We start from the raw sequence: 13,936 nt of genomic DNA, 5'->3' as shown, positions 1-13,936 counted from the left end.
ACTTCACTGCCCAGCCAAAAGAAAGTAACCACTTTGATTTAACTAGGCCAGTAGGTAAGGACCTTCCACTGGATAATAAATGCAGCGATGTTTATGTTTTAGCTGAATACACGTTTTTTAACCCTAACTGATGCAGTTAGTCACTTCTTTAATGTTTGTTCTTTCTGATGTAAAGTCAAGGTTGTAACTGTTTGCAATGAAGTTGTGGGGCACTGAACTGTTCTTTTGATTATTTTGATATATGATAGTAATTACTTGTCTTTCAAATTTGAAGGAGGGTGAGCAAGCATCTTGAGGAACATTCATCATTAACTCCTCCAAAAAATATAGTTTATTTAATAATAACACTGAATATGTGAATCATAACAGTGATTGACAGCTAATAGGAATGATATGATTGTTAATATTATCATATTCATACAGACAAACATCGATGAGACAGTTAATTCATGTACTTATTGCAGCAGTGCATACTGTAGATGTGGTACCTTGCTACCCTGCTGGTCTAAGAGTGAGACAAACTAATTCAGTTATTGTTCAGTTAAAATTCATTAAATTATGTCTGCCACCTTATATATTTATATGTAAGGCTTTACTGATGTGCCACAATAATGTCACCTATGTTATTGAGTTAAAATATCAATATTGTGGCTTTCCAAGTTAACATTGTTGATATGACATTGTTGATATGACTACGATATGACTGCGATTAAATCAGCATATCTTCTGCCACCCCTGAAATTCTCCTGTCACCCTCTTGCCACCCCATGAATATTTGTCTAGATCCGCCCCTGCCCTCGAGGTAATTTATAAACACGCGCAAAAAATTAAAAAATTAAGGAAATCTAGACCGCAAACAAATTAAACAAGCGAGTGCCTGTTTTTCCTGGCCATGGTCAGGGTCCTTGAACACAACACGAGCCGAACGTGTCATCACGTGTTATATGTCTCGTCTGACACTGACAGGGGTGTAATGCTGACGAGAGCACCAGAACGTTGCTCCGGCACTTCCAAAAATTGCAGTACCCATAAGGAGCCGTACACATGCTGCAGTTTTTGCGTGGCTGTGTCTTTAGTTGAAAGCCCAGTGGCGATCTGCTCATCTGTCATACTGATTATACAGTCAATAACTTTGTTGTTATTAGCATCTGGTTAGCTAGCTATGCTAACGAATATAAGAAGCTTTTTCTACAACCAGTGAAGTAAAGGCACATCTTGATATGATCATTATAGTTATTGTAAAAAAACAAGAGAATAAGGAAAACAGGTATAACATACTTTATGACAGTAATTTTTTTTTGTTATTAATAAACAAGAATACAGTTTAAAGGGGGAGTGATTTGTAAAATATCCATAAAGAATAAGAACATCTGCTTACAGTTCTGTTTCATATGGGTGTTGAGAGATGTATCTCCTAATTTTGCTCTCAAAGTGCACCAGATTGATGCTTTTAACTTCAACTTTTAAAAACAAATATTCCCGTGGGAGCATGCCCCCGGACCCCCCTAGAGGAGGTTAGGTCCCCCCCCCCCCACACTTAAATCATGTTCACATGGATAGGAAACTAAATACATTTGCACACATCTTGTGTCCATATCTTTCTGTTTTGGTGGTCATGCCACACCGTGCACGTGCATGCATGCATGGTAAAATATCTGGATTGAGAGGTTGCTTTTTCTTTGCACAGCATGAAAGAAAGGCGAAATGAATGGGCCGTGATTTTAGTATTTTTAAGCAGAAGTCAATAATTTGTACGGCCCTCGGAGGATGTTGAAAAAATTGAAATGGCCCTTGAGAGGAAAAAGGTTCCCCACCCCTGCTGTAACATAACAAAATGTGAACAAAGTTAAGGGGTATGAATACTTTCCGGATGCACTGTATTTAGCTATGACACTGAGGCTTCACTGGAAATGATCTCATGGCAACAGCAGTTGGGCAATGTTTCCACTTGAAGAATACCAAACATGGTAATTAGTTTATGATTGCAAGGTCAATTTTAACAATTGCTTTAAATCATAAAGTGTAGGGTGTTCCTTCAAGACGAAAATGCTTTTGAAAATTGTTGTCTTGGTATACAAAGAACACCATAATCGATTAGATAATATAAGTGACCTGACACTACTCATGCTATAAATACTGCGGGGCCTTTGCCAAAAAATGAGTAAGTGATTCACATCTACAGGTATAAATCACCATCTTGACTTTGTTTTATTTGTTGGGCAAAATATTACATATATATAATAGAAATATATTTTGCTCGTATTTGTGGCAGAACAATACATGAACTTAACGCAAAAATAAACTACACTGGCTATAAAGGAACATGTCACCTGTTTGAACAACAATGAAGCTCTGAGTCACAGGATACGTTACAGAATGCAGAATACCAGTATTGTACTGATTCTTTGTTAGTTTTTGAATCTCATAAGATTCGTTGACAAAAACGAGCTTGTCTTTCACTTAAAGGGGACCTATCATGCAAAATGCACTTGTGTACATCTTTTATACATGAATATGTGTCCCCGGTGTGTCAGGGAACTCACCAAGTGTCCGAAAACACAACCCTCTCTCTTTTCCTCCATACCCAAATCTCTAAAAACGGGGCTGCAACGGAGCTGATACAGACGTCAGAAAAGGGGTGCTCCGCCTATATGGCCAACTCTCCACCTATCAGGGGAATGGGGGGTTGGGCCACGGCCATTGGCGCTCAAAAGCGCTGGAGACGCTGTAGTACATATGCCAGGCCTGTAAGTGGCGCTGTAGTCTTCCACAAAAGCAGCGAAGAAGACTTCCCGTACATGGTTGCCATGGTTGCCCTTCTGTTTATTCTCCGCTGTGGACGCTCTGGCTCTTTTTCTCCCTCCCCGAGGCAAGCGTTTGCTCCTGCTGCTGTAAATCTCTCCAGTTTGCCACCAGCAGATGACAAACACCCACCTCTCCGCCTCTTCCAAGGCACGAGGGGACTGTGCGGCAGAGTTTCAGTTAGATTTTTTTTCGCAGGTCAACATGTCCGTTAAAGTTTAAATCTTCCGGACAAAATTAGAAAAGTGCCGGTCAAAGGTCTTCTTTGTTATTGATTGAGCTTTAAAACAAATGCATAATGACTATATAATCATATAAGAATACAACTCGGAGGACGGAGCCTCTCTTTTCCTCCCCCTCTTCTGAGAGCCCAGCAGCTGATCAGAGCATGCTCCCCTCTCCGTGGTCAGCTGCAGCTCATTTGCATTAAAGCCAGAGATGGGGTCATTACTAAAAAAAAGTAATATATTACACTACTTCGTTACTCTCTACATAAAGTAACTCGTTACTTTACTCGTTACTTTACTCGTTACTTTACTCTCAGGGCCGGCCCGCCCCTCCCTACAGGCAGATCACGCAGACTGCTAAAGTTTAAAATGTTCTCTTTAGTTCAGTTGTCGCATAAGACTGATCCAGATAGCTCCTGAATGTTTTCCTATCTGACCATGGCTGTCCTCTGTCTCCTGCTATCTGTATTTTGCGCAGTATATCTCTGCTCACGCTGTTGCGTCAGCGTGTTCTCCTGCGTGTTGGCCATGTGTTGCACTGGAACACACCGCCAAGACTTCAGCCGAGCATGTACGAACTGCGCATGCGTGAGTGGCAATAACTCTCCTTACCAGCAGGCGGCGGTAGTGTGTATTCGTCATTCAAAACAGGCAACAACCGGAAAACAGAGGAAAAGAACAGATACGTGATATAAACAAACAACAAATAGCTGTGCGTTAGCTTCACCTTAGCATGTGTTCTTTGCAGGTGTTTGTTGAGGTTTGATTATGACTGATTTTAGTAAGTAAGTGTCGGGGCAATGTTAGTAACTGTAGTGTGATTACTGAATTATAAAAGTAGCGCGTTACACTATTACAGTAACGCGTTACTTTGTAACGCGTTACTGTAATTACACCCAACTCTGATTAAAGCTACGTCACAGAATCAGCCCTTGCAAAAACAGGGCTGGAAAAGAGCAAATAGAGCGAAATGATGCATGGTATTTTGAAAAGAAAACTTCACAGACATGTTTTATATAGGTATGGCCCTACAATATATTTGTCAAATATAGCATGATAGGTCCACTTTAAATTGGAAAAATACACACTTTCATTAAATGGGTGAAACTGTTGATATACCTGCAACAATGGCACTTGTGGTGAAAAACACAAAGTTGATAGGAACCACCTCTGTGGCATCAAACATTTTCATTGCCTGATTGAGAAATCTGTAGAAAGAGGACAAAAATAAGTTTGGGAGATGCAGCGAAAATAAAGACATTTGTTATAGAAACAAGTATTCATCCGTCATATCACTTTAGATGCCAATATCACCATCTCAAATATAATTATTTCCCTCAGATTCTGCTTGAACTAATATGTCTAAATTGCATCCAGCCTGTGACAAACATCAGGAATTTCAACAACAAAATAGTGGCTGAAAGAGAAAAAGAAGGTTCACAGAGGAAGAGAGACAAAACCAGGACTTACTTGATCTGGAAGGCACAGGAGACAATCATGATGACACCCATGATGTAGAAGATGGGGTAGATGAGCTGCAGCTGGCCTGTTATTGACTCTGCGATCATCCCTGACACCGCTTTGACCGAGATAACTGTCAGAGAAGCTGCCGAATAATGGATAACTTTATTATCACAGCAGCAAAACATATTTTATCCAACTCAAAGCAAGGCACCTTAAAATATATATATATATCATTGAAGTGTATACTACAATAAGAATATTTTTATAATTTCTCGGATGACGGCACCTGTATAGTTAGAGTTGACATTGTTGGATTTTTCAATCTGGTGAATAGAACATGGATAACAACTTCGGTTCCCCTTCAGAAAGCAGGGTGAATCGGTGAAAATATTCCAAATTTAGCGATGATACTAGTGATATAGATTTTTTTATGTGGGCCTTTTTCATTGACTAAAATATGTTTTGCTGCTGCCGCAGTTTACAACAGAACATCACTGAGCTTCTTTGCTTGTGCTCCCTTCCTTTAAACTATACAAACTATCCCTTTAACAGAGATGATTACAGAGCATGAGTCCAGTTTTAGTAGCCAGGCAACGGAGCAACCAATGACTTCCTCAATATGTTTAATCCCTAACCTCTGCTCTCAATCAGACAGCTGCCATGGGTTCTTACCTAGCAGAGCCACCAGCAGCATCACAATGACGATGTGCTTCACATTCCTCATCTTGTACAGATAGAGCAGGAAACAAAAGAGAAGCATCTCTAGTAACTGTTGAGAGTGAGAGGGGGACACACAAATCATTCATTGAGATTCCATTGCGTCAAACTTTGCCATTACAATTTTAATCAGAACTGTACTTTTACTGACCATCTTATCTTTATTACAAAGGGTGGTATGCAGGCAATAAGCTGCATGCTTAAAGGGGACCTATCATGCAAAATGCACTTTGTGATGTCTTTTATACATAAATACGTGTCCCCGGTGCGTCGGGGAACTCACGCAGCGTCAGAAAATAAAACCCTTTCCTCTGTACCAAAATCTTTTAAAAACGGGTGCACAACGAGCGGATACAGATTTCCATCCGCTGTGACGATTTCCATCCGCTGAGACGTCGGCAGAGCCACAGAAAGTTGCTATCAGAAACAATGCCTGACGTGTTTTGGACGTAATCTCGTCTTTGTTTACATTAGCAAGCCTCGCTAACACTCAGAGCTAACCTGTACTGGAGAGCACATGTGTTTAAAAAGTAGGAAATAAAAAAAGAACTCACTTTGTGATAAACATGCAAGAGAAAAAGCATTTGAGCTCCATACTATTTCGGAAATAATCCTTGACGTGGTTTAAACAAGATGGCGTTTTATCACAACCGAATTTTACTTTCTCTCCGGTAGAATTCTGATCAGGCATTAGCTCCGCCTCCTCTTCTCTAAGGACCCAAGATCTGCGTTTCTCTAACAGGGCTTCAAAGGAGGGGTTTGAGCAGTATGAGGCATGGCTACAATGGGTGATCTCTTTGGTATTTTGAAAAAAAAAACGTCACAGACATGTTTTGTATAGGTATGGCCCTACAATATATTTTTCAAATATAGCATGATAGGTCCACTTTAAACTATAGTTTCACATTGGTCACTGTGGTTGATGTGGTTTTCATTGATGTTGAAATATGATATAAGCTCTGCTGATGTGGTAATGTCACTGCTGTGATATTAATATTTGACTCTGGCTGTGTTTGATATGACATTTGCATATTTTAAATTGGTATAAAGGGATCAAAATGGGGGGTTAGGGATTGTGGGTCATGAAGCTGCCCTGATTACCAAGGGGTCTCCCAACGACACGGGGTTTCCCCTCCAGGGGCAGTTTTGATACTGCTCTGGGGTTCTACCAGCCGTAAGCTGTAACGGACGTTACACATACATACAATAACGAACATTACACATACATAAAATAAAATAAGGAACATTACACATACATAAATGGTCAGTCTGTGGCAGATACAGTGTAAAATCAAATGAATAGGCATGCAAATAAACACAGGTCAGTATACAGATGATACAGGACAAAAATCTGAAAGAATATGATGTGGGCTACTACACTTTAGAATCATATTCCCGTTGCCCCCTTCCCCGCCCCGGTCTTTGGTGTTATTAATCATTACCAACATTATTTTTCAGAAACTCCATGAAGCTCCCCCAGATATTTTCGAAAACTGCCAGCTTTCCTTTAGTAATTAATGTATGTTAGTTTTTCTAAAGCGACACATGCTGACAGATCCTTAATATATTTATTCATACTAGGTTTGTTCACATGTTTCCATTCTATAGCTATTGCCCTCTTAGCTTGTAAAAGACACAAGTCTATAAGTGCACGCTCACTCTTCTTAGAAACAAAGTATTTCGGATAAATACCCAGGATGCACAACTTTGGCTGACAAGGGATTTTCAGTTTTGTTATCTGGTTAATCGTATTAAGAGCCTCCTTCCAAAAACGATTGACCACATTACATTCCCACAAACAGTGAAAGAGTGATCCTTTAGCATCGTTACATTTAAAGCAGGTGTCTGGGGTATTGGGATTAAAGTGATGTAGTTTTGATGGCGTTATATATGTTCTTAAAATCCAAGAACATATATAACAGGCTTAAGTATCAACTTAAGCCGTGTGTTGATTGTTTGTGTTTGAGCCTTCAGGCACACTTCAGACCATTAGTTTTCAGAGATTTCCTCTTGTCAATCAAGCCTCCAGCTTTTAAGACCCCGGCCACACGAGGACGAAAACGGCTAAACGCATAGGATTAACGCAAACGCAATCGCAAACAAGCTTCCGTCCACACGCAATAGTTATCTGGATAGTGTCTGCCCACACGAGACCGCTCCGTTTAGCTCCAACCGCTGGAGAAGCTGCAGTACATATGCAGGAGCCTGTACGTGGCGCTGTAACATCCTCCACCAAAGCAGCGAAGAAGCATGGTTGTCATGGTTGCCCTTCTATTTATTCTCCGCGGTGGGGGCCGAGGGAACCGGGCAGGGTTTGTTGCCAGTCAATGTGTATTAAAGTTTAAATCTTCCGACAAAATTATAAAAGTGCCGGTCAAATGTCTTCTTTGTTATTTATTGAGCTTTAAAACAAATGAATAACGACTCTATATAATATAATAATAAAATACACGGAGCCTCTCTTTTTCCTCCCTCTCTTCGGACAGCGCCAGTGTCTGTTTCATGCAGCAGCTGATCCACTAATGAGTGACCCGGCCGACAGTAAAAATAAACATATTTATAACTAGGTAGTTTGAGAGGTGTCTCCGTCCTGTCAGATTAGACTTCACTCGCGTTTATGTCCATATCGAGAGAAAGATAAATAATCTGAATTCAGTGTGCAGTTTACTTTGACGCGGGGGTGAGCAGCAGAGGTGGAGAGAGGCGGGGCTATTGCGCAATCATTATCAGAAAATGATCGCTGAAGCTGCAGTACATATCCACAAAAGCAGCGAGTAAGATCCCCCCCGGATGTGTAAGTCTGCTGTAGATGTTGCACAAAGAACTGTAGCATGGTCAGTAGCGTCCGGAGCACGATAGCAACTCTGCGATCCGCCATTGTTGTTGTTGTTGGTGGCGAAACACATCAGCAATGGCGCGGGGTACGCGGAGGTGAGCAGCAGAGGTGGGGAGAGGCGGGGCTATTGCGCAATCATTATCACAAAATGATCGTATAGGGCGCACACACGGAGCTGTTTGACCCCCCAGAGCGTTGCGTATGCCGTTCTATCCACCTTGGGACCCGTTATCGTTTCCTCAGTCGTTTAGTGCCGTATGCGGTCGTCCTCCTGTGGCCGAATGGTCTATATGACACTAAACAGTAACGCAAACGGCCGTTTTTGTCCTCGTGTGGCTGCAGCCTAAGTGTATATTCTGAAGATTCAGGTGACTTGTCTACAAAATGTTTATAGAAAAGCGATAGCTGGCCTCTACCAACCACGTGTTTAACTGTAATGTCTTCCAACATTGAGAGAGGTGGCTGAGTAAGTGAGCAGTTTTGAGATACAGAGATAACATGTCTTATTTGTAAAAACGTAAAGAAGTGCTTAGAAGGAATATCATACTTTTCTTGTAATTTAGTAAATGACATTAATTTTCCATCATTGTACAAATCGGTAATCCTGCTTAATCCCTTGTTCGCCCAAGTCTTAAAACCAGCATCTTCTCTACCAGGTATAAATTGACTATTGCCCCATATGGGGGTGAAACCTGACAGTGGGGGGGTGTCCCCTATATATCTTTGGACCTCATGCCAGATGTGTATGGTATTTCTTAGAAAGGTTTTTTTTCAAGTAGGGTAAAACGGAGCCGAGAGCGTATATTATTCCAGATAAAGTTGGCAAATATTTTCTTACATTTTTGAAAAAATGACTCGGGTGGGGGTAAGGGGATTGATTGAAACAAATAGAGCAATTTGGGTAATGTATTCATTTTTAAGATGTTAACACGACCAATTAAGGAGATTGGCATTAAAGTCCACCTGTTAAGCGATTCTACCACAGAGTCTACAACAGGGTTATAGTTGGCTGGAACCAGATCATTCATTTCAGGTGTGATTTTTATTCCTAAATAGGTGAATCCTTCCCTATGAGCTGAAACGGGAGTTTTTATTCTAGGTTGCTGCCTCTCTTGTTCATTTAGATAAAGTATTGAGGATTTATGCATATTTATTTTGTAAGTCGTAATTAGTTCTAACAGAGATGGTACAGAATACTCAAGATTTGATTAAAAAAAAGAACAACATCGTCCGCATAAAGTGATATTCGATGATCCAAGTCACCTACTGAGATCCCAGATATAGATGGAGGGTTTCTAATAGCCATGGCAAATGGCTCCATTGCTAACACAAACAGCAATGGGGAGAGGGGGCAGCCCTGACGTGTAGATCTATACAATGAGAAGGATGTAGAAGTAATATTATTTGTCACCACTTCAGCTGTTGGGTTCTTATATATCGTCCTGATCCATTTGAGAAAGCCTTCACCTATTCCAAACCTCTCCAACACTTCAAACAAATACTTCCACTCAATTCGGTCGAATGCCTTCTCTGCGTCTAAGGACAGCAGTGCCATGTTAGGTGACCCTCTTTTATCATAAAGAATATTTAGTACCCTTCTAACATTATGAAAAGCTTGCCTTCCCTGAATAAAACCATTTTGATCATCTTTAATCATGGCAGGCAGTAGTTTGTTTAGGCGTCTCGACAACGTCTTGCATAAAATGTTGCTATCTGTATTAAGCAGTGAGATTGGTCTGTACGATGCACAGTCAGTGGGGTCCTTTCCTGGTTTTAGCATCAGAGTGGTGGTAGGTCCTCTTTTTCGTATGACTCCAACTGCATATCCAAAAGTGGTTGTAGTAGCTTATCTTTAAATTGTTTATAGATTTCTACAGGAAGCCCATCTGGACCAGCCGCCTTTCCCCCCGTCATGTTGGTTATGGCTTCTGAAAGCTCGTCAGTTCCTATGATATGGTCTAGTTTTCCTTTTGAATCAGTTGAAATAGTGGGGAAAACTAATGAACTTAGAAAATGTTCCTGTTGGCCTGAATCTTTATGTTCGGATGTATAAAGTTTTTCATAAAACATTTTAAAAGCATTATTTATTTCTGCTTGGTCATTTGTTAATTTACCATTTGTTTTAATGCTGTTGATAGCCCTTTCAGATTGCAATTTTTTAATACGCCAAGCCAATATTTTGCCTGCCTTTTCTCCCTAATCATAGTAGCTTTGTTACTCGATAATTCACTATATTGAGTCCTTAGGACCAAAAGTTCTGCTTGTAGTTCTGGGGAATCTTGGGTAACAATCCTATCCTCCAAATCTTTAATACAACCCTCCAGTGAATTTAATTTGGATTTAAAGGGTTTGTTCTGCGAGCTAGAATAGCTAACAATCATGCCCCTAATGTATGCCTTAAACGCTTCCCAACGTACAGTTGGAGAGGTTTCGTTAGTATTCATGCTAAAATAGAGGTCAATATGTATTCCTACAAATTCAACAAATGTTCTATCCTATAGCCATCTGGATTGAAAACGCCACCTAGGTGGATTCATAACAAGATCAGAGTTATTAAACAGTAATGAAATTGGTGAATGGTCAGAGAGGACCCTACTGTCATACCAACATTTTGTAATTTGGTAATTTGGTAATATAAACCAGGAAATAGTCTATACGTGAGTGTGTTTGGTGAGTGGTGGAAAAACAAGAATATTCTCTGGAAGCTGGTTTAAATGACCTCCAAACTTCACACAAATTAAAATCCTGGATCAGTTGTTTAAGGGTTTTCCTTGTTTGGTGTGAGACAAGTCTGTCCCCCTTGATCTGTCAATACTGGGCTCTAGTGCACAATTGAAGTCTCCCCCTATAATATAATGGCCTGGGAGGGAGGATAAAGTTAGAAAAATGTTTTTGAAGAATAAGGGAACATCCTCATTAGGGCCGTATATATTGACAACATTCAAGGTTTCTGTAAGAAGGGTGCCGTGAATGATGGAATATCTGCCTCTTGGGTCAGAGATAGTCCTAATTATGTTAAAAGGAATGGATTTATGTATAAGAGTTAACACCCCTCTAGCATGGGAAGAATAGGAGGCTGCAATGACCTGACCATTCCATCTTTTCTGGATCTTATGAATATCACATTGTGGCAAATGTGATTCCTGTAAAAGCAATATTTTGGAATTCAACCTCTTAGCTCTATTTAACACTTGCTTAAGATTCGATAAGTTATTGAGCCCACGTACGTTCCCTGAAGTTATCTTAAATTCTGTATTGGAAGTCATATTCTGTTATCTGAACATAAATACAACAGTATTTAGAAGAAACAGAAAATAACAAAATTCCATAAAGGCCCTGTCACACTGTCCCGAAATTGACACCCGATGGACACACGAATATGGAATTGTGAATTTCGCACGAAGATGGCCCCGAACCACACACGAAGGCAACATTTACATTACATTTAAGACATACAACTGCAATGAAAGTACCAAAAACAATTATGTTACAGTACTATGATACTGTACTGATATCTTCAGACTTTGTTCTTTACTTTATCCGTCGTTATATGTAGAAAATATTACGTTTTCTCCGTAATGTTGTTTCCATAACAACAACAACTTCCTGTCAACTGTCCTTCAAAATAATATATGATATCCTTTTTAGTTTCACAGAACACAAATTGGGTTATTTACATAATATATTTACATGATTTTGTTGTGCAATAAAACAACCCGATGGACACACGATAAAGGAAATGTTCAAATTCGGCTGTGATCGTAGCAACATCGGGCCATTCATGAGGGCATCTTAAGCCATCGTATGACCGCCGGTGGAGTTTCTCAGGCTCCGGCAGCAACTTCGTGAGCGGTGGCAAAATCTTTGGCATGCCAAAAAATTGCCGAAGGACCTTGCGAAGGTTCATTTTCGTGTTGAATTCGTGTGTCAATTGTGCCCTTCGTAAGGCCATCGTGAGGGCATCTTGTTATCATCGGTGCCATCGGGCATTCGCCCCGATCAGAGTGAGGGCGAATGCACCGATGATAACACGAAGATGACACGATTTGACAAGATGCCCTCACGATGCCTTACGAAGTTGCCGCTCACGAAGTTGCTGCCGGAGCCTGAGAAACTCCACCGGCGGTCATACGATGGCTTAAGATGCCCTCACGAATGGCCCGATGTTGCTACGATCACAGCCGAATTTGAACATTTCCTTTATCGTGTGTCCATCGGGTGTCAATTTCGGGACAGTGTGACAGGGCCTTAAACACCTGACTGAAATAAAACTGCCTATCAGACTGCTTAACACGATCCCATTTGCTGACCGCAATATGAACAGAAAATAAACACACCATGACATAAAACAAATAAAACAAAACGCCCCATGTGAAATTCCCCAAACGAACCTCACCCCTCCCTTTGCTCAAACGATGAGCATCCCTTTCCCTCCTAAAGACTCTAATCATGGAGCTATCTGGTCCACAAAACTGAGGAACAGAATAAATGTCCACAAACAAGTCCCTAAAGTGTCGCTCCGCTCCAATTTCCATACAAATTATAGAAATGTTAACAAAGGGAATGAATATAACTAAACACTTCTATAAAATATTTCCAATTTAACTTGTCAATGTTTTCATTCACTAGGCAGCAAGTTTAAAGCTCTTAAAATAAAAAGTATTCATACGTAAACACCACGTTTAGCTGCCATTGTTAGGATCTAAAATGTGATTTTGGGAGTGTAAAGGCATAACTTAGATTTAACCGTTCAAGGACAGCACTTATTCTTAAGAGCAGGGACGTGCACAGGTACGGGCTAATGTTGCCCGGGCAACGGCCCTTTTGAACTTTTTGGCTGACCTGCCCCTCTGGAGAGAGCGAAAGTCTTTTTTTTCTGTTGTGGCCGAATAAACATGATAAGCCCACAATTAGTATTGTAGAGTCTCGCTGCAATAAAACACACCTTGCCAGCGCTGTCATCTTCCCCCAGTCACGTGACTTTGTTTACAATCTGACAGCTGAAAGCAAAGGAAAGCCCTCCGAGTCCGGTCCGGCCTATGGTGATCATGTGCCTGGCTGGCTTTGGTGGCAAATCCTCGGGTCAATCTGTCCCCTGAAATGCTCCCGTTTTTAAATATGCTTAAATTGATTTAAATATACTTGTTATTGTGTGTCTGTCTTTCTGTGTCTTTTCTGCTCCGTAAACCCCCTCTCTCTCTTCTCTTGATCGCCCTCTCTCACATACGGGAGAACAGTTCACTGTCCCGCTTCATTGTAGGATTTCTGCCATGTCTCTACTTTAGTTTGGCCATCTCTGTTATTAAGTTATGGAATACTAAATACATAAGTAATTAGATACCTTACCATTACTGCGCTCATAAAGAATGATAAGAATAAGAATAATGTGTATTGAACTGGTTTAATCAATTAGTGAGTTTATTTAAGGCACAGCAGTTACAATGGTCAAACTAGCCTACATTAAAACAGAATTGTCCGCATTTTATCTTTAATAGTTACTAACATTAGATATGTTAATGAGATATAGACCGCAAACATTTTTTTCCCTTGGTTTTCATTTTTTTTATAAAAAGTGCTTACGTTTTCAGGGGGGTCGGGGGGGGCGGCCCTTTTTCTAGTTTAGAGCAATAGCCCCTCCAAATGTCTGTGCACGTCCCTGCTTAAGAAAATCAATAACAGAAAACAGTGTAATATAATAAATGTAACAAAGATATACCAGTGTATAGCCTACACATCCTACATAAATATTATTACTGCTAAATACTGCAAAGACAAAACTTTACTTTGACAGTGTATATATAGCAGATTTTGTCCTTTTACAGTAACAAGTAATATACTGTAGGCTATTCTTTATGGTAATCTCACCAGGTGCTTTCACAGAACTGTTCAA

The 13,936-nt window shown here is 40.4% G+C and overlaps 1 protein-coding gene across 1 annotated transcript in view; it reads right to left on the bottom strand.

The window, feature by feature from the left end:
• The window catches only part of LOC117557512 (NIPA-like protein 2), a gene marked incomplete at its 5' end in the record, with an annotated part of 73,638 nt that overhangs the window by 15,591 nt on the left and 44,111 nt on the right, over positions 1-13,936 (bottom strand). Inside the window, 3 exon segments of the mRNA XM_034233390.1 lie at positions 4,149-4,237; positions 4,500-4,635; positions 5,166-5,262. Coding sequence (XP_034089281.1) covers positions 4,149-4,237; positions 4,500-4,635; positions 5,166-5,262 — 322 coding nt within the window.

The sequence above is a fragment of the Gymnodraco acuticeps genome, unplaced genomic scaffold, assembly GCF_902827175.1.
Source record: "Gymnodraco acuticeps unplaced genomic scaffold, fGymAcu1.1, whole genome shotgun sequence".
Lineage (NCBI taxonomy): Eukaryota > Metazoa > Chordata > Actinopteri > Perciformes > Bathydraconidae > Gymnodraco > Gymnodraco acuticeps.
Note: the sequence above shows the minus strand (reverse complement) of the source record. Positions and strands in the feature narration are given on the sequence as shown.